General features: G+C 39.0%; 1 protein-coding gene across 15 annotated transcripts in view; it reads left to right on the top strand.

Annotated features, from left to right (window-relative positions):
• Positions 1-22502, top strand: part of Elavl2 (ELAV like RNA binding protein 2) — a 156413-nt gene that overhangs the window by 120340 nt on the left and 13571 nt on the right. For all 15 annotated transcript variants that reach the window (XM_028877016.1, XM_028877009.1, XM_028877006.1 and 12 more), the window contains one exon: positions 22182-22335. In XM_028877016.1, coding sequence (XP_028732849.1) covers positions 22182-22335 — 154 coding nt within the window. The remainder of the gene's footprint in view (positions 1-22181; positions 22336-22502) is intronic.

Here is a 22502-nt window from a genome sequence, read left to right as displayed (position 1 = left end):
GAGGAAGCAGGTCACTGTAAGATAAATGTACTGGGCCTTTACAGAAACCATTGATGACAGCTGTTTCTATACTGCCCATGGTCCTGCCTTCTTTCCTCAGGACTCAGCTACTTGGGCTGAATGTACAAGAAAGGACAGTAATGCTTTGTGGTTTTTATACTGTGACACCTGCTACTTGTGACTTTATGAAATTTGGGAGGGATGATGGGCAGGCAGCAGGCTACTTCTTCCCCCACCCCCATTTAGTTCTTGCAAAAAATATCAGATAACAGCTGGTATCCTCAATTTGGCCCAGATTTCTCCAAAAGGCAAAGCAGACCATTTTCCAGAAGTAGATTGCACAATTTTTGCCTATATTTGTATTTCTATTTTTTCATTTTCTTTTTTCAATTAGATAGGTTTTACATGCTTAACACGAACTCTCAAGTATGTTTTTTCTTGCCTTCACTATTTTCTGTGTGATCTGGAAGCTACACTGAAGTTTTTCCATTTCCTGGAATGCTGTTTCACCATTCTCTTTTCCCTGCTTCAGTTTGTCCTGATGATGGCTCTCAGGCTGATTTTACCCATTCTCACTCATTGACCCATTCAGAGCCCCTCTGAAACTGCCTTGTTGCACTGTTCCAACTCATGTTGGGTTCTCCTCTGTTTAAGCTCCATGCTCTTTACCCACAAGTAACCACAGACATTTTCTGATCAGCGTGATCCAGGTGTAGTTTAGACTTACAGACTGCACTCTGTCTCCCAAAAGTGTGGAGACCTTGGTGCTCATACATCTTAGGCAAGCTTGCATAGTTGAAGAAAGCAGTGACTCCAGTACATGTTTTCTGATACCCCACCAAAACATGTGCTAGTACACCATGTTTTTCTTTAGAGGAAAATAGCTACTTTGTATACAGATGCTTATATATAAAATTTAGGTTTCTTGAATTTCAATTTCTGTTCTGTTTTTCAAGCCACCCACCCTATCAGTATGACTTTGGTAAATGCCTGACTTTTTAAAATATTGAAACATTGAAGCAGTGACTGAAGTACTGTGAAAGATGGCTTGCTTAGAAGTTCTCCCAGGGCTTCCTCATAGTATCAGCCCAACAGGGCTCCATGTAAGAGCTGGTATGTGAAATGATGTATATTCACTATTTCTTCAGTGAGTGGAAGTCCCTTAGGCCCCATGAGAATTAAAGGTTATTGTTGGGTGGAAATCATGTGAGGAATGACTTAGATGCACACATTCCAGAACTAGGATGTATTAGCTTAGTGTCCCCTGGTGAGATCCAGTAATCTGCATTTCAGTGAGTTTTTGTGGTTGTTTGTTTGTTTAGTTTTGTTTTGAGACAGAGTTTCTCTGTGTAGCCCTGGCTGTCCTGACACTCACTTTGTAGATCAGGCTGGCCTCGAACCCAAAGATTTGCCTGCTTCTGCCTCCCCGGGGCTGGTATGTGCTGCCACCACCCTGCAGGTTTCTGTTTTTGAATGGGTGGGTTCTCTGTAGAGTTAATGCTTTGTACACACAGTTCAGTCTGTCTCATAGCTCCTCCTTTGATCAGCCTTTGTGGCTAATTCTATTAGCTGGAGTAAAATGTTGGTGTCTTCTTGAGTATGTTGGATAAGTGGTCAGCATTTGTAGTTTATGGTTCAGTCTTCATAAAGAGCATCTTAGCATCAGAAAGTCCTGAGAGAATGGTATCACTTTATTTTGAGCAGTGGTAATACTTAACCTTCAATATGATTAATCACTTTTCTGGATCTTTCTGTGCCTGCTGGGGCAATATGCTTAAGACACCCCTTGCTAGTAACAAGTGATGGATCTGTCAGCAGCATGAAGGTAGCCACTTTGGGCTAAACCTTGCCCATATTGTTCCTTATATTGACATAGCAAATAAAGTATGACTGTTCCCAGATGTTAATGTCTTCTGTTTGGAGGTGGATAGGGAAAAAGTATAGTTTCTGTACAGCTCAGACAGTAGAAGCCCAACATATCCTAAGGTCAGTATACAAAATTATGTTCAAGATAGTGTCTTTGCTCAGTAGCCCTCCATTATCCACAAGATCCTGTCTATGGACTGCTCAGGAGCCAGTGCCTATTGACTGCCAGTCATAATGCCCTTTCCTGACTTGTTTTTAGGGGACCATATATGTTGATAAGATCTGAATAGTACATATAACACACAGTTTAAAGCCAATACATTTGTTCTTTGTCTACATTAACATATCAGACTTCAACTTATAAATAGAAGAAAAATGATTATTTTACAAAGTAAAACAATTCGTTTCTGAAGTGCCTATATATTCTCTTGACACATGCTCACAAAAGGTGATTGTGCACAGTAATACGAACAACTGATTCAGCATATCTCCCATCGTCTCTCTTCTGGAATAGTATTCTGAAATAGCAGGGAATATGAAGCTTTATTTTCTAGAATGTGAGCTCTGTCACTGGAAAATGATCTTTTATTGTTAGGTACTACTCCTGAAAACCAGTCCTTGCCCCCTGAGAAATCTGGATGGAAGTATGGCCAGCATGGAAAAGTGCCTCCTTGTATTCTTTTCCCTCCCCATAATTATTCAAAGCATATAGCAGACTAAAAATTTTTTTTGCCTAAAAATTATTAACTACCATCTAGAAATATAAAATACCTTTATTAAAATAACTAAACTACTATTTAAGTACATATGGAAAATTCTATTACAAAAATTAGAGTATTAAATATTAATAATAGCTATTCCTTTAAGTGTTCAGATTGGCAGTGATTAAGGTAATCTAATAAACCTTTATTCTGAGCCCCTATATTGCTTTTCATTTTTTTCTTAAAGATTTATACTTTTTACTGTTTCTCAATTAAAAATTAGAAAATGTCAGATTTCATTTTCCCACCTGTTTAGCCATGAGTTGGAAACTTCACATAGAACCGGAAGCCTCTGTTTCTGAAATTTTTTCTTGACTCACCTGTCTCTGTCACCCTAGACAAGTCTTTCAACTGTTTAACTTCCAAGTGTAGCTGTGAATAACTTGGAGCTTGACCTCTCCAAACTGGGAAATCTTAAGTGATCCAAAACTTGAGACCTTAGACTGTTGCCCTGATGAGTCTACAACATAACACTATTCTATGCACAAAATTCTTAGAAATAACCTGTGTCCTTCAAGTTGTTGATATATAGTGTATATAAAATGTGAATAGGCCTTATTCCCAAGATACCTTACTGTATATGAAACATTAAAAAATCAGGAAAAAACTGACATCCAAACCACTGTGTTTGGGGGCGGTGGAGGGGAGAAGAGGAAGAGAAAGAGTTGAAGTTGGTGTGAGATGTCATCTTCAACCCACTCTTCTCTTTATTTTTTGAGTCAGAGTCTCTCATGGAACCCAGAGCTTAGCAATTTGGTTAGTATTGCTAGGTAATGTGTCTCTTGAGTGCTGGAGTTACAGGCACCCTCTGTACCCACCCAGCTTTTTACATGGATTTTGGCTGCTCAAATGTAAGTCCTTATACATGTGTAGCCAATACTTATCACTGAGCTAATCCCCAGTCCCCAAAACACTCCAGGTTTGAATCATTTTAGGTAGTAGATATTCAACCTGCAATTGATAAACTTATGTTAGTAATTCATACCAATATTTAATTTATACTTATATGTCTCTCTATAGCTCCTTGAGGTCAGAATATTCATGCCTCTGCCTCCCAGTCCAGTTTTTGGTACACTAATGCTTTGCCATGGGATGATTTGGTTAGCATCATAAGCTAGTTTTCTGTTGGTAATATAAGTTAGGATAGAAAGTGAATTAGGTACATTTTGGACTCACCAAAATAGAATAGATAATGGAATATTTTCTCTGAATTTGTCAAATGCAAATGGACTAGACATTATTGATGTGTTTATTGGTTTTATATAATTGTATATTTTTATATTAGTTAGAATTTTTTATTTTTTTTAATTTTTATTAGACAAAAAAGGGGAAATGTGATATTTTATTTGTATGTTAATAAATAAAAGTTTGCCTGAAAATCAGAAGAAACAGCAAGCCGTTTTAAGTAAACACAAAAGTCAGGCAGTGGTAGCACAAGCCCTTAATCTGATCACTAGGCAGGCAGGGTCTCTGTGTGTTCAAGGCCACAGTAGGGAACAGAGCCAAGCGTGGTGACACACAACTTTAATCCCAGTAACAACCATAGAGACCTGGAGGTCTGTACAGACAGGCAGTGACAAGGAAGTGAGGTAGCTGGGCTAAGAGCCAATGAGAGGGCAGAACAGCAAGACAATAAAAGCCTGCGTAGACAGGAAGTCGTGTCATTTGGAAGTTGCAGAGCTGGTGAGGTAAGATTGATTGGTGGCTCTCACTATTTCCCTGATCTCTATGGCTTCTATATTTGGCTCTGTGTTTTTATTTGAAAATACTGCTTAGAAATTCGGCTACAGAAATCAGCATTCCTTTCTGAAGCTTAAGACTTCTATTCCTCCACCACTTGTGTACTTAGTACAGTTTGTGTTGGGAAACCCTTTGCTCGTGCAGTCTCCTTTTGCAACAAGATGACTGGGGTGTGGTTGGCTTTCATTTATCACTGTAAGTTATCCTTTGAGATTCTGACTATTGGGAAACATTCTCTATATATTATATAATCTGGTCTTACTGTAGAGTAGGAGGAGGGGGCATGGAAGTTGTGCTAAGGACTTGCTAGTTGGCAAGTGCTCTGATACAATGGCTGGCAGCAGAATTCTGGGAGGTTTAGGACAAATGCTGTAATGTTGACTGTTCACATAAATGTCAGGCATAGGAATTTGACAGCAAATGTTAGAGGAACCACATAAAATTTGTATAGCCTGAAATGACAACAGATACTGAAAGTAAGGGTACTGTGTAAAGGAGACATTTTTTCTCTAGATGAGGGACACATGCCAGAGTTTGGGGCATAACAGAGATGGGAATGGACTTCTCTGTTCATTCTGAGAGAACATTTGTTTTGTGTTTAGACTCCATATATACTGAGTATCTCAATCTACCTAGCAATTTTTTGGCTAGAAAATTATTTTTAGTGATAGTCAACGTGTAGAATTTGTGAATCACATCATACAATGTTCCTTCATTTCAAAACGTATCTGTAGACCATTATTTTTCCTGTCCTTGAAAAGATTTCAAACCTTGGAAATAATCATTTGAAGTACAGGTTTTAAATTTGCTGACCACCTATGAGTTCCAGCCTAATAAACATTGTTTATTTCATTTCTTCAGATCTTTGTCCAGCGCCAAAGCCAACTAAACAATAAGAAAAGACAAAAAGTGGGGGAAATAGTTGCTCCACAAATGGAGCAACAGTGAAAACTGAGCAATGACTTCTTTGCTTTTTAAAATACACAGACTTAGTATATGCTTTCTTAATTTTGGTTATGATCATAGAATGCAGTAGTGTAGCACCATGTTTTAGCTTTTAATGGGCTATTTGCTATATCTCATTGTAAAATTCTTACATCTCTATTAAATATATTTTATATAGTCCTTGAGGGAAAATAACAGATTACTTTATTAGTTATTTATATGAGATCTCCTCCATGTATTTCATAGTCTGCTTCATCAAAGCCTATGCATGATTTCTCTTACCTAGCTTTGTCTAGGTGTGGGTACATAGTCAGAGGGTCTAGACCTGGTTGTCACCCTCTATCTAGCCTTTTATATCCAGCTGAGAGTTAGGCGGACATTTTGAGAATTCCCAGTAATTTTCCATTCTTTGAACAGATATTCTTTGGATATCGTGTTCTACATTCTGGAGTAGAAGCTGATCTCACGGAGAAGGTGGGGTGGGGAGCAGGTCCCCAGTGGTGGCAGTATCCTCAGCTCTCTTGCTGTCGGTCCACGTGTCATCCAGTGGACCATGGAGTGTGGTAATGGTAGAAGTCTCAGCAATCGACTGAACCTATCTTTCTCAGGAAGAAGTTGGTGGGTCATTTTGTTGCCCAAGCATTCTCTCCAGGAACATCATGGCCCTGGGAGATGGCTCCGCTTATGTGTGTGATGTCTAGCCTAGAGAATGCTGGCAGTTTCCCTCTGTAAGCAGCCTGAAGGACTTAAAGCTTTTATAGGTACATCCATTGGAATAAAAGGTTTAACAGCCTATTGAGTACACATGTCTGGAAGTGAGGGGAAGGACATGGGAGTAATACTTGAACACTGGCATGGGTTTAGGGAATTGCTGTTGTTACTGCTTGCTTGTTTGTTTTGTGGTGGTGGTGGGGAGGGGCAGTTATTTTGACCAGAACTTGGAATCGTTCAACCAGAGCCTTTCTAATACCTAAAGAAGCAGCAACTCCCTAGGGCAATGGAATAGTAGTCCTATGTATGTGGATCTCTTTGGGTTGGCTTTTAAGCTAACAGTAAGAGAGGAAAATCTGAATCTGATTCACATGGCCAGAAGATGCTATCCTGACCAGACCTCTTGATCCACCATCCATGCTGTTGTAGAAGTGTGCCTCTGCAGAGACGTTTCTGTAAGGCCTTGCTAGCTGCTGGCTGCTCTGATTTCTGACTGCTATGGCCACGATTGGGTTGGGATTTTGTGTATAGCCAGGAGAGCTGGTGCTTGATCTGTTTGCTCTGTTCTGTGCAGCTAGTTAGGCAGAATTAGGTGCTAACGTCAAGGAGCCTGTCATTTCTTCTTTGCTATATGCCTGCTTTTCACAGTGATGTCATGCGACTCTTAAAAAATAGAACTTGTTTGGATTTGTGAATGAACAGTAGCTGAGAGGCAAAATGCTTATTGTCTTTCACTGATAAGATAAATTGGAGCCCAAGTTAATTTGTAAGACTTAAGACAATAAGTCTTAGATCTTGCTAGCGTGCCTTTTTTTCTTCTTGGTCATTAATGTAAAGCTACTTCCACCCACAGGAATAGGGAATTTAATCTTTCCTGCTTAGTCTCTAGGATGGCTAATGAGTGTCAAAGAGCTCTCAAGTGAGTGACAAGAAAGAAACAAAACTATATTGGGTCCTGGAAACCAGTAACTCAGAAAAATAGTAATCTCCATGAATTTTTTTTCTTTTACTTAATCTGTATTTAGAAATTTGATGTCTCCTGCCTATTTTATTCTTACAGCCCTCCTTTCTTTCCTAGAAAGTTTATGGAGACATGGAAAGGTACCCTCCTACACACACACACACACACACACACACACACACACACACACACACACACACTTAGTGAGGCTGAGTACAACAGCAGTTTTATGATTTCATGGTTTCCCAGAGTCTGGTCAGGCTATAGGGCTCCTTGCTCAGAAGAGCCAAGTTCAGGCAGTCTGAGATCCTGGAAATCCTTAGGATTCTATGAACTTACTTTTACTTCTACAATTTTGCATTTGTTGGCAATTTATATTCCTATAAATGCTTCTAAGTTGCAACATGGGAATTATCTCATTCAGACACTAACATTAGAGGACAGTAAGTAGTACCTGGTGGCTCTGAATTTTAGGAGCTCTTCAGGAAACCCTAGCAAATGAGGGCCAGAGTTTGAACATTACGGATTATAAATCTTTCTGATGAGAGGTTGTCAGAACTTCTGTCGTTCCTCAGTATCAGTAGGATGGAGTGGTTGATAAAACACAGATTTATAGCCATTAAGGGTTACTGACTGACCGGCAGACCTGAGCCAAGGAGAATGTTACTCTAACAGCTGCCACAAGTGGTTCTTAGGCAGTAATCTTACCTAAGAAGCCTGGGTTAATGAGGCTTTATAATTTACATTTGGATATACTCATGCTTATTTCCAAATAAACATGGATGCAAATAACAAGATCTCCACTATGTGTTGTATTAAATGATCTTCATGGCAGAGCAATATGCATTCAGTGAATAAAATGGTGGATTTAATGAAGGAACAATAGATGTTTACACACACACACACACACACACACACATACACACACACACACACACACACTGATAGTTGGCTCCTTTTCATGATAGTTATAGTTCATCAGGTACTTCACAAGTAAAATAACATTATTTGTTGCCTGTGTATCCTTTGTGGTTATTTAGAGCCCATGCACTGAAGATGGCTCTTAATGGTGGTCTATTCAGATGTTCATGTTATAAAAGTTGATTTTGTAATTCATTTTAAGTTCATATCACCCTGACACCCCTCTTTTCACCTTTCCTTAGTATCTTGATTTTTTTTTTTTTTTACTTTTTTGCCTAAGACATCCCCCCAAATATAAATTTGTTCCATTATCATGGAGCTGTAGCATACTACAGTTTTTAAAGAAACCGTTTCCTGTCAGCAACCTTAATTTAGGACCTTTTGACCTATGAACTGAATGTTGCCCCACAGCTACATGAAAGCAGTATATAGGTTTTCCAAAAGCCTGCTCATATTTGCAAAAACAAAGATTTGTAAGAAATTGTCACAGCCAAAGAATTTTTTTATAGTGTTCTTCCCTAAGCAGTGTCTTGAGGGAATTGTGAAGTATGCATTGTCTGCAAACTACCCTGGCCCACAAAGTCAAGTGAACTGTGAAGGTGAAGGCTAAAACCACCTCTCACCTTTGTACTTTGTTCTCTGAGTATTAAAGCACATTGATCGGCCAGCAGCAAAGAGGATACTATTTGGAAGGTTAATTACAGCTAGTGAGTGTTATTGATGCTATCAATCAGTGAGACCCAAGGAGAGGGCCTGGTGCCAGATCATTCTGTGTAATTAAATACCACAGGATGGGATTCTGAAGGTGAAGTCAGGTCTGAAGAGGACGCTTTGTCTCAGAACAAAGGCGAAGGTGGCTGACTCCCTTTTCACTGCCCCCTTCTTAAGTTTCCGGAGATGTTCTAGAAATGGCTGTGATGCCATCTCTTTCTTTTGTCCTGTGAAGGTTGTCATGTATTCTATAAAACCTCTCTTGTAAAATCTTTACAACTGCCACAGGAAAAGCTTTAGGAGTACAGTAATTATTTTCTGTTAAAGCAGTTTGGGGGAATATACAGCTCAGATGTCTAATAGACATTTGGAGAATGGAGTATCTCATCTTTGAATGAGACTATTAGTCTTGCAAATCAGTTCATTTAAAGAAAGCTTTCCCATGGTTATTCTCCAATGTCTGATCATGTTGAGAGAGAGAGCTATCTTTGTAGACTTAAGTCATCAAACACTCAATAATATTTCACGTTATCCCCATAGGTACTGAATAAATTTCTCACAGTCATATAACTTCAATCACATCTACAAAAAACATGTTGGAGAAATTCCTTTAGCTCTGTGGGACGCATTTCATATTTTATATAAATCCCCCCCCCACACACTTGTCATGCACATGAATGTCTCTCACACAGATTTTCACTTTGTCTCATTTAAAGGCTAAGTATTGTAGACAAGTCCAGAATGTCTCCTGCAACTGATGGGAGTTTTCTGTTTGTTCATTTGCTTGTTGTTGTTTTAAATGGTTGCACAGTTTATACTGATTGAGGCTTACTATAGACAGGCCACTCTGGAAAGAAAATAGTTTTGTAACTGTTTGCATGAAAGTGTGTGTACATGTACTCATAAATTGAGTTACCTCAGATCCTCAAACATTGACTTGGATGTTGTGTGGTTTGCTTATAATAAAAGAGAAGGAGCTGAAGTTATATTTATTGTAAAAATTTTACTTATTACTTTTGTATATGCAGGTACTTTTTAATTAAAGACAATGTGTATATGTTGGGGAGGGGACATGCACATGTCACAGCATGCATATAGTATTCCAAGGAGAACTTGTAGAAGTTGGTTTATCACTGTTCATTATATGCATTCTGGAGGTTGAACTCAGGTCTTTGGGTTTAATGCCTAGTGCTTTACCCACTGAGGCATCTCACTGTCCTGGGCTGCAGATTTAAAATATATATCTGAAGGGAAATTGTTGGGAAAACTATTGTCATGTGTTTTAATGTGGAAAATATTTTGTTAAGAAATTGTCTTTGGATGTATGAGATAACTTTTTAAAAGTACATCATGGTAGTGGCTTTAAGGGTCTCATATAGTCCTGGTTGGCCTGAAAATTGCTGTGTAAACTACTGAACTGACATCAAACTTCCAAAAAATCTTCTTACCCCTGGCTCCAGAGTATTAGGATCACTTACATGCTTGGTAGAAAATTACAGTATGTTCAAGAATCCTATTCTCTTAAAGTCTTTAGTACTATAGGGGACCAGACAAAGATAAGTTTCTAAGTGAGTAGTAAAGTTTGCTAACTTTATTATTATTATTGTTTCTGTCAATACCATCATCAGCATTGAAACGGGGTCTTGTGTAACTCAGACTAGCTTTAGATTCCCACTGTAGCCAAGGTACTTCAGGAATGCTCCATAATGTCTAGTTTATGTGATACTGGAGATCCATGCATCCATGGTAGGGCCTCATGCATGCTAGACAACCACTGTACCAGCTGCTTCACCAGTATCTATCTTTAGTCCAGGTTGCTAGCTTTTAAATGTTACCTTTCCTGTCACACATGTACTACCCACCACCCAAAGGACAAGAATAAACAAATGTAAAACTCTAAAAATTAAATTGAGAAATAATTGATCATATTATAATGGCTGTGCAGTCTTAGGCAGGAAATATCTCTGAGTAATTAAATATTAACTTGATATGCATTTTGAGTTTGTAGTGTGTTCTAGTTAGCTTTGCTGAATGTTGGAGCAACTTAGAATAAGGTGAGGCAGTCTGACGTTGACATGGTTATTTAGGGAGACAGCACTCACTTTATATGACTGTTACTTGGATGTTAGTTAAGTGAATGCAGAGAGCAGTGGAAATGGTTGTGACCTTGGGTTTCTAGAAGGCTCTGTAGTGACCGCTTTACAGAATGGTTTCATTCAGTGAAGAAAGGAGAAGAATCACACAGGAATATCTGGGGCACAGAAGCTTTGATATGATGCCCCCTTTGCAAGAAACTTAAATCTCAAGATTATAGAAGTGTATGTATTCTGTCAAGTAGTCACCTTTGATAGAATAGATTCGTAAGGAAACGCTACCAAATGTAGCTGTATATTCTGCATCTAAGCCCCTTTTGTGAAGACCTGATCATTAGAGGAACAAGAAGAATGGATTAGAGATAGATGACATCATTTACTCTTAGAAATGGGCTCAGCTTGCTCTATGAAGGTCCATGGTGACCCGTGGGACTCACTAAGCTGTTTACAGTCCCACATCAAGGTAAAGTTTTTCTACAGTTTTTCCTAAACACAAAGAGACAGGAACAGTTTACCTTTGTTATTTATTGCATGTGTAAATAAGTCAGAGAAGACTTGAGTGTCTGAACTAATAATGTGCTGAAGAAGTGTGTCTGCTAGTTATAGAACAAAAGGAAGCTTACTGTGGATAGGATTAACTTAGACTTTGACTGGCACACTCATGTCAGCCATTTTTTTTGTCCAGGTCATGATGGGAAAATGCCCTTTATCTTCTTAGCCTTTTCCTGCCAGGTGATTTTTTCCACCTTTCAGCCATTCTCTCCTTTGCTCTTGTGAGCTGCACACTGATATTTAAGGGCCCTAGAATCTGACCCCAGCTCACCATTTCAGTAGTTCCAGCATCTGTATTCTGTCTGGGCTGGGTTCCTTGTCCTTCAGAATGCAGAGCTCACTCCCATCTCCATGCCTTCTGCCCTTCTTCACAAGCCTCTGCGATTATTTATCAGTTTTAGTCTGTCATAGAAGCACTTATTTGGCTTATTTATTTAACCAACAGTACCTTTGACTTCTGCTAATGGTTTGCTCTTTAGGGATCCCTGTTAGGAGACATGCTCACATGCTCAAAAACAGTGAACCTCATAACTTAAACACAACTAAAAACAACATTTCTGGGTACTTTAAAAAGCCATCTCTAATGTTAGGTGGGTAGTACAAAGCTCTGTCATGTCCTTACAGGCATCATTGGAGATATGGTCCCACAGCAGATGTCTGAAGAATTTATCTTTTTCTGAAGATTTAGTTGAACTTTTCCTTCAAGTGAGATTTTCCCTGCAGGTCCTTCCTCTCAGTCTCTCTCTGCCTGCTGCCCATGACTCTTTGATAGCTTCCTCTTTTCTTCTCAGACCTGAAGTAGAGATTGTGAAGCTCTAGGATATCAAGTCCACCAACGCTAGCTTGCTGAGCTCTTCTTGCTTTTGTATAGATTATCAGCCAGCACTAGATGATGTTATTCTTAAACAGCAGGGGTTACTTAAAGCAAGCCCCAAGTGTTTACCTCCCCAAGCCAGCATTGTAACCCAGTGACACTGTGTTAGAGACATACTCATGATGGACTACTACATACATTATGGCTTAGGATGTTTTAGGAGATATAGTGCAGCAGTTAGAGATGTCCTCTGTTCCAGTTTCGGAATCTTGAAAGAACCCTTAAGAAGCCATTACTGGAAAATGGCTTGCTATTATGAGGTGATGAGGACATCTTGATTTCTACAAGCTAATTTAACCCGTGTTGTTTCCCTGGAAGCATAAATGCCAGTTGGGCATTTTTGAGCAAATAATCACAACTATTTTTAAAAAATATAATTAATTTATTAATTTTATATCCCGACCACAGTTTCTCTTCTCTCCTCTCCTTCCATTCCCTCCTCCCTCCACCTGCCCCTTCCCCTCCACTCCTCCTCTGTTTCTGTTCAAAAAAGGGCAGGCCTCCCATGGGTATCAGCAAACCATGGCATATTAAGGTATGATAAGACTAACCACCTTTCCTTGTATTTAGGCTGGGCAAGGCAGTCCAGTATGAGGAATATGTTCCTAAGAGCCAGCCAAAACAGTAGGAACTGCCCCTGTTCCCATTGTAAGGAGTCCCACAAGTAGACCAAGCTATGCGACTGTCATATATGTAGAAGGCCTAGGTCAGTCCCATGCAGGCTCCCTGGTTGTTGGTTCAGTCTCTGAATATCACAACTTCTCATCATCATGCTGGAGAGGTACTTTACAGGTAGCTCCTTCACAAGTCCCTGAGTTATATCCACTCGTCATATTCTAGAGTGTCTACTTGGTGGCTGGGCTGTAAAATAGGCATATAGTTAAGAATCAATTTCAGCCTTGTAGGCGCTTAGAACTTATAAAAGCTCCGAGTAGTGATGTCATTTCCCTGTACAGAAGCTCTGAGGCAGCTGACTCTCGGCAGCATTGAAGACATCTCACATGGAAATCCCAGTACTAAATACCAAGGTCTCCCTTTAAATTTCTTGAACATTGTCATAGCATATTTATGCTATGAACTGTGTCATATGCTAGAGTTATCCTGTTGGGGAAATCACATCAAAACATTAGGCAGCTGGTTGTGTAGTGAATTGGAACCAACCCATCCTATGCACAGAAACATACACAGAGCCCTAATCTGGAGTTGAATGTTCTTCTGTTAAATTGATTATTTCTATTACTGTTGCCCTCTAAAGTTAGCCTTTGTTTCTTATTTTGCACCCTTTTTATTAGATGTAGATGCTAGCAACTATACAGGAGGGACTAAGAAAATGAGATATTTAATGTGTAATAGTTTGGTTCAAAATAGAATATCAAGTCAGATTCTTCTGTTGTCTCACATGAAAATTTGGCATGACTCATGTGGTGATGTACACATCATATGTAATTCTAGTACCTGGGAAGCTGAGGCACAAGAATTATAGGCATAAGGCTATCCTGGGAAGATTCCCTGCCTTCCCCCACTATACTCTTTATCCCCTCTCCCCCTCAAACGATTCTGGATGTTGCCTCTGCTTGTGGTAAGGCAGTTTGCTTCCCTATATGTCACTAGCTCTCCATCTGTTGTTGTCTTATAAAATGCATGTAGTATTGAAGCACGGACTTTAGTCATTACAGTGGATTTTGGCAGTCTTACTTACATAGTGCCTGAACCATTGTCCTCTTAAAACATCATATGCCAAGTTGTTCTCACCATGTCTTCTTATCTGAAAGCTAATATCAATTGGGAATTGCAATACTTGGTTTCATTTTTACTTACTTTTCACATGCAGAAATAACTTAGGAACTTGGAAGACATTGTGTTCTGTTGTGTCTTGGGACTGTCTTGGTCACATACATGCTGTTTGCTGTTACTATCTTGAAAAGTCCTCGTTAAGCTATTTGCCTACTACAGCCAAGAAGAAACAACAGTGAAGGGCCAGAATTCTTTACCAGCTGTCATACCTGAGAAGATAAAAGCGTGCCCCTCACCACGGCCCATATATGCTTGGATGGAATTTGTTCCACTTAACTCTGCTTGGTGTCACGTTCAGAGGCTGTTTATACCATATGTAATAGGAAAGCACATTTGCCAGTTCTTTCTATTTTTTAATCATTTGTTTATCTTATCTTTCACTTTATGGGTATGGGTGCTTCGTCTACATGTATATCTTGAACATTTGCATGTGGTGCCCACAGAGGTCAGCAAAGCATACTGCGTCTCCTGGAACTGGAGTTACAGACCATTGGGAGCTGCCGTGTGGGTGCTGGGAATTGAACCCAGATCCCCTCCCTGAAAGAGAAGCGAGTACTCTTAACCTCTGAGCCATCTCTCTAGTCCTGCATTTGTCAATTCTGCAGTTGCTAGTTTGCTTGGCACAACCCTTACAACCAGTATGCTTTTGTTTTGGTTTGGTCATTCAGTGTTCTCAGTTATTATCTTTTAACAGAGTCTGATGACCAGTTATTCTTACTCTTACCTTCATCTTTATGTTGGCTAACGTCAATTGCCTTGACTTTTACTTAATGAAATTTAAAACTGCTACGAGGCCTTGAGAAGCCTCCATAGTGTAAACAACCAGTTGTGTCTTTCTTTTAAATGCTGTATGATTTTCAAAAGGCAGAAGCACTTAATATAGGAGAACCTCTATTATAGGTATATTTCAGTTGCTGCAAATTGGTGAAATGTCAAGATTCTTAGTTTTTCTTTTTATTTTGCTGGCCTGCCTCCAAAAATTATTTTTTTTCCACACATAACCTAAATTTCTCTTGGGCATTAGTAGTAGAAGAAATTCTGTATTTGTATTAATCGAGTCACTTCCTATGTGTTTCATATTTTAAAGAATGTATTATTATTATCATCATCATCATCATCATCACTACTGTGTATGTGTGCACATCCATGGAGGTCAGAGGAGAGCTCTGTGGGTTGGGTTCTCCTTTTCCACCTCTATGGGGATTACAGGGATTGTACTCAGCTCATCAGTCTTGCATGGCAAGTGCTTTACACACTGAGCCCTCTTGCCATCCATGTTTCATAGCTCCTATATGTACATAAGAGAATAATTACTTTACCAAAGCAAAGTTCCATAATTTCTCAGAGCATCTCTTCAGGTATCTCCTTGGCAGTGGCTGCTCATCCTCTTATGGACTGGCATTTTACCAGTTATTTGTGAGTACAGAGACCATGTTTCAATAAATGGTATAATTAAAAAAAAATGCTGGGATAGAAGTGTCACACCTCTGGATGGAACACCTGCTTCTCTGTCTTTGGACAAGCTACTTGCCTTTCTGTGTCACAGTTGTGTTTTCTAAGTGTAGAAAAATGGAATTAAATGATCTCTGATTTCTTTTTATTCCAACATTAAGCCCACTCCCACCCCATTGTTTTTCTGTTGAAGATTGTTTCTTTCAGGGATTTAAATCTCCAATTTAAGAGCTAAAACTTCTTGTTAATCATGTTTAATAGAATTGTCAGTCCCTTCTGTGGGTAACACACGCTTTGAACTTTTGGCACTCCATATCAGATTTGTGGCTTGTCTTTACTTTTAAATAAGATTTTATAAACTCCAAGTTAGTATATGATCATCTCATACCATGTTCATCCCAATAGATGTGTGGTCGATACCAATGCATGTAAAGTAGTATACTTTATGTAAAGTAGTATACTGGTTATTACCTTATTTTAAGGAGTCATATCACTCATAAGACAGGATAATAGTACGTCTTGCCCTGTTTCAGTCAGTATTTGAGAGACCAGCACAACCAGTTCACTGTAGGTACAGGTAATGAAGCATGGGATTGGGACTAGAGTGGATGGGCCTGGTAAGCATTGGCTTTTATGTAGTAGTAGAATAGATGATGTCTGCAAGAAGTTGGAAATGACTGAAATATAGGTGAGTTAGAGCAGCAGCTTTTATTTAACATGAAGAAGCAGGGGAACAGGAAGCCTAGGGAAACTGTAGGTTATCTGAATTTATATAGAAAAAGTACTCAGTGCCCTGGGCATAAAGGCCCAAGAAATTTTAGGTTACTCTAAAAGCAATAGGAAGCGCTCCAGGCATTTTAAACAGAGAATAACTCCATCAAAAGTATTCCCTGGTATCTCTGAACTCAGTTGAGTTGAAGCAGTCATTATTAGTCAAAACAGTGAACAAATATATTTTAAATAAAACTTGAAATTCTGTATTTTTTCTACTGGTAGTGTTTTTTAAGTTCTTTATCATGGAATATCAAGGATAACTACACTAATGTGTAAGGCTTTATAAGCCTTTTGCTAGAAGTGATTATTTCTTTTAGCCCCAACGTATTTGTGGGAGCCAGTCTTTATTCTGCACTGTCAGCCTTTCTCATTTGCCACCCATGGGAAAGCATGCCCTTCCTGAAAACGTAATGTAAGACTGTGATATGCATATGCTTGGTGTGTTTTGAGAAGTGCCCCTGGTAGCATTTTGCATTGGGAAGCTGATCAAAGCACACCTCTTCCCTCTGGGTACATTTTAAGGTCTGTGGTCTGAATTGTGTTCTGAGGCTGAATCCCTCTGTTGTGTGTTCTAAGTCCCTCCAGAGGAAGCCACACAGCAGCCAGCTGTTTAGCCATGACGCTGTCATAGGACCTCTGCTTCCACTTACTACACCGAGAGCCAACTTGGATTTAATAATGGTCACTTTTGCACATAGTCCCAATCAGGCTTTTGCTTTATGATATGAACAGCACTTAACTTGGAGCATAAATGGGCATAATTATGACCTTTCCTACTCTTTTCAGTTAGAAGAAAATGAATAAGGCTTTTAAAAAATATCTAACGTGTCAAGTATCTAGTTTTCAAGTTTAATGTTTGTAGTTCTGGGTCAGTAGTTGACAAATGATAAAAGTTGTTCATTGATGATCTTGTCAGTGGGTGATTTTTCAGATGTTCATAGTTTAAAAAGAAAGGGATTGCTTTGTTCATTTGTGGATCATATCACTTTAATCTGCCAGTATTAACATCACTTTCTGGTGTTCCCATTGATGAATCTGAGATGGGTCAATAGTGCTTTTGGACAGAATTGTTTCAGATGGGGCTCTGTAGAATGCTCAATAATGTTTTAAGGTATTAAGCTTCATGTTTAATGAAGTACCAGTTCTTACCCTAGTAAGATATTTTTGTTCCCTTTAAATCTGTGTATTTTGATTAACGTGTTTCAACAGCCCACTCTTAGTATATGTGTTACTCATTTTGCATGTTTAATGTGTAATTAGTTTTAGCTGATGATGAAGAAATAGGTTTTTAATTACAAAGAATATAGTGTGTTTCAGAGTAGTCCATTTTTGAGACCTAATTACCTTGGTAAGGTTTGTTTTTTCTGTTTGTCTGGTGTAATCTCATTTGAAGAGCACTTTGGGAAGCCATTGGCTAGAGGATCTCTGCCTGCTGCTCCTCCCTCCCTCCTCCTTTCCTCAAGTAGCCTCAGTCTTGCTTGTCTTGGTTTATTATATCACTTGTAGGCTTGTGAGAAATTCCAGAATAAACCTGAGTTTTAAATTGCTATCTTGGAAGCAGATTGGTGTTCAGATTTTGTACTCCCTGTATCATCTTTAAATATTTAAATTGCAGACGCTCTGGCTGCCTCTTAAATTAGATCCTTCACTTAGTAGTTTTGACATTTCATAACCTTGCTCCTCAAGCATTAAATATTCACCTGTTTAAATGGCAGTGAAAATTTAAAATACAAACCCATATATTAATCCAGTGACTGTAGATTGGAGATCAGCTCACATTTACTGAAGGAAGATGCTATTGGCCCCCACTAGGACATATGCTAGAGATTCATTGTATTGAAGTATTTCTAGTACAGAATTCATCATGTAAAGAAAATCCATTTAGTTTTCTCTGAGGGAATTTAGTTTTAAAGACCCACAAGCATATTTAACACTCTGAAGATGGAGCCAGCCCCAGTGTGGTTCTCTAGGTGAGTGCTGATGCCAAGGCATCCATACAACTCCAAAGTCACAGCAAAATCAGAGTGGTGACCATTGCTGATAGTTAGTAGGTAGGTTGGACTGATAACTGATTTAAGTTCCCACAGTGAATGTCTTCATCCTTCTACAAGGGTTTCCACTGTGGTCTGAAGTGTACTTTGTGTTTATAATCCTCTGAGATTGAAGAACTGTTTTCCTTTTCTTGGAAGTCAGGATGTTGTTGCCAGTGATATTCCTGACAGTGCAGAAGAACGAGGCTGCTTTAATTCTGAGAAACTTACAGGCATAGGATGGAACCTGGTACATTATGGGAGAAGGGTCAGCACAAATGCTTTTTCTTACACTTCTGGAAATTCTTGGGGATAGTGTTCTTTATTTATATGGATTAGAGTGTGTAATAAAACAAATTTTACTCATGATGTGCAATTTCTGCTGTTAATCTCAACTGGTAACCACTGTTCTTAAGAAAAACTACTTTGAAATACATTAATGCATGTGACATAAAAATAACTTTGGTTTAGTGACATCTTTTCTGCTATCTTTGCTTAGTTTATACATGGTGTTTTAAGAAACAATCTAGAGTCCCTTAAAAATTCTGAACTCTTACAAGTGAACTGATAAACTAGTTCCAGTAGTGTGACACTGTGGAAAGAAAGCTGGACAGGAGAAAAAAGTACAGGGCCAAGAAGATTAGTTGGTGAATCCAGAACTCAGCAGCAGCTGCACATGACCTCAGGCATGAGATTTGTCTTCTCTTTACCTCATCTGCCAACCTTAATTTCTTTTTATGTGTGTCCTACCTGCCTCATGAGGTAGTGGAAGGCATGGAAAGAAAACTCTTTGATCATGCTTTATATTTGGCAAAAACTTAAGCCTGAACGTGATTTTATTGTTAAGCAGTATTTGCTATCATCATGGGCTTTTGTGTAATCCATCAACTCTAGTCTGTATATAGTAATGGAAATCATTTCTTTGACAGCATTATAGGGAAATGCTGTTTTAAGATTTGTCTTATAGGCTTTTAGATATGATTTGGAATTAAATAATGTGAATTTAAATATGTATATAAGCCTGCTATGGATGTTCATACCTCTCAAACCAAGCACACACAAGGCTGAGGCCAGAGGATTGACTTAAGTCTGAGGCCAGCCTAGGCTACATAGTGAGTTTCAGGCCAGCCTGGGCTAAAGAATGAAGTCCTATCTCAAAGACAAAACAAACAAAAGAATGGACATTGAGAGGAGGGCAACTGATCCAGTATGCTTTCAGTTTTTACATAATCACTAAATATAAGCCCTTTATCCTAAATATATTTCAGGATAACTTAAAACACCTCACCCACACATGTCTGAAATGTACAAAGCAGTGAATGTCACTGCATGAGTAAATGACTTTGGAAAGCCGTGATGGACTCGGTTACTCTAAACTTAATCATGTAGGTCTTTCTTGATATAGTCAGATGCACATAGAGGTGAATAAAATTTGTAACACAGCCACCCCAATTTTTAGACTTAAGAATGCCATGCATACTAAAAAGTACTTATTTATTCTTAAGAACTACTTTTAAAAAGGTAAAATTCTGTAGTTTATGTGATGTAATAGTAGTAAGGCGTTTGTCCCAAGTTAACAGGGTTTGTAATGAATTGAACCTAGCTTTCAGTAGGCTCACTGACTGGAGAATTGTCACTTTTCACCACTGTGGCACTCACTCCCTGCCTTATGCTAAGCTTGAGCCTCCTGTCTGCTTCTCCTTTTGCTTCCTCACTCATTGAAAATGCAGAAATGCTTATACTTGACCTCGACCCCATGGCGAGTGGCTCTTTCACAAAGAGCGCATGTCAGTCACATGGTCCAGAGCATGGTGACTGCTGACTGGCTCCCTGCCACAGAAATAAAGCTGTACAATCCTCAATCTAGAAGGGGACCAAGTGCTGGATTATGTAGCTTCCTTAGATGATTGCAAATCAGTCTAGAAAAGAACCATAGACGTGTATTTACACGAATGGATTCAAACTTACTTCAGTGGCTGTGGGATCATAGGTACAGAAGTCTCAAGGCTGAGCTTTTGCTTATATTATTTCGATTACTTTAAGTTTTTCTCCCCCAACCCTCTCCCCCTTTTTTTTTTCTTTTGTACTTACAAGTGTTCATTACTAAGTAGCTAGGAGCAGAGGGAAAAGAATATATGTGAATATTTTCTCTTTGCTCCTGTCCTAGATTCCTTTGTGTAGGACAGGACAGTGTAATGTGACTTTCAAATAAGCCCTTGGAACAGTATCTGTATTTTCAGTTGTTCGTGAGCAAACTGATTAAATAAGGATGGGGGTATTAAATGTAACCTCTGTTGGGACAAGGGAAAAAGATACCAAGAACTTCATAAATTAATATAAAACCTCACCTGTTTTCTTCTTTGGTTTTATTTCCTAGAAAGTTCCTTTTAAAAGTAAGAGAGATGAGATCTGTAGGCATAAACCAAAAAGAAAATGTTTGGTGCTTTAGTTATTAAAGCTATTTAATAACTAAATTTGTTTGGCTATTTTTCTGAATGATGTAGAAGACAGGTCATGTTGCAAAATTTCTATCTGTGTAGTTGGCCATTCCTGAAGAGATCACAGTCAAACCAAAGGGAGTGTGATTACAGATCACTTAGGGAATCCATAGCTGTCTAAATAATGCTTATATGATAGGCAAAGCAGGTATTGAGTTCAGTTTGGGCAAGAACCTAGATGAGATGATGGACTGTGCCACAAATTGCTATGGTGTGGTGTTGTGGACTCACATGATCAGTGAGGTATTAATTAGCAAGTATTCTTGCATTGACCACATTCTGGTCATTTCCAATAATTAAGGTTCTAGTAGTGTGCAAGACCTAAATAGTGAGGATTATAAACTAATACAGACTTTTTGTCTTCCATCATGTACAATTTGGGATTCTTTCATTAAAAGACTTTAAGTATAAGGGAGGCAGAAAAGTTGTAAGAGCCAGAGAAGATGGGCAACTCCAAGGAAACACCACAGAGCTGATACATGTAAGAACTCATAGATCACAGAGACTGTGACAGCATGCATAAGACTGTCACAAGTTCTAGCCAGACAAATACCAACACAGAAAAAAGGGGAATAAGCCCAAAGTGTCCCATCCCTAACCAAGAAGCTATTTGTAGTTGGTATGTGCTGGGAGAGGGAAAATCAGTTTTATCCAATGGAGTGACACTGGGTATATCAGCTGCACTCCAGGGCAAACCTTATGCTCAGGAGTATTGGCCAACACAAAAGGGATTCCCTGTTTATATTTGTGGCCTCTTCTGGCTTTAGTATAGTGGGTTTTGTTAGTTTGTTTTATTTGAGATAGAGAAAGAGTGTGAAGTTGGGTGAGTAGAAAGGATGGATCTGGGAAGAACTGGGGGAGGGCAAATAATATATTATTGTATGAAAATTAAAATACATTTTAAAAGGTTTTTTGAGGACATTAGATAGATAAAGTCAGTGAAAACACTTGGGGTCTAAAAATGAAGGTTATGAAAACTTGTGGATGATAAGACAATGGACAAAGAAGGTTATGACTCCTTTGTATTTAAGTCTCTAGGAGTTTATGTGTGAGTAACATTGGCATAAATTATAAGAAAGCCTTCACTAATAAAGACCACATATTTTTAAATGGATCCCACCATATCCAGAGATGGTAGAGGCTAGAAAACAAGTCATAAAAATGTATCTGATAACTTCAAAATATGTTAACTAGGAACGATTGCTTGCACATCTCTTCCTTCCTGTTGACCCCGCTGAGGACAGCCTGCTTCCATTAGTGTGCCATGCTGTGTGTGATACTGGTCTGGTTCGAGACCTCACAGATATGCTTGAAGCAGATCTTCTCTTCACACAGAGAACTAGCATTTCCTTTTTGTCTGGAATGCCTGCCCCCCAATGAATAAACAGCATCCTACTTACATTAAGGCCAGTGTTTGCTCTCTGCCCCTTATGGAGCAGTTATGGGTTTCTGAAAGGAGTGAGTATACCAGTATGCTTAACCTTATTCCCCTTTTCAGGTTTCCTATGCTCGCCCAAGTTCAGCTTCTATCAGAGATGCCAACTTATATGTCAGTGGGCTTCCAAAAACAATGACCCAGAAGGAGCTGGAGCAGCTGTTTTCACAGTATGGGCGCATCATTACTTCTCGCATTCTTGTCGACCAGGTCACTGGTAAGTGGGCAGTGGTTCTGGATAGTCTTGTGCTCCCTGACGGGCAGATTGTGAAATATTCTGTCTTCTCACACAGCAGTCTTGCCTCTAGAACACATCAAAGGTATATGTGGGCCAGAAAATGCAATTTTCTGCTGGAATTGTTCATAAATATGCATGGACAGAAA

This window comes from Peromyscus leucopus, chromosome 2 (genome assembly GCF_004664715.2).
Source record: "Peromyscus leucopus breed LL Stock chromosome 2, UCI_PerLeu_2.1, whole genome shotgun sequence".
Lineage (NCBI taxonomy): Eukaryota > Metazoa > Chordata > Mammalia > Rodentia > Cricetidae > Peromyscus > Peromyscus leucopus.
The sequence above is the reverse complement of the archived record's forward strand: the minus strand, read 5'-3'. Positions and strand labels throughout refer to the sequence as shown.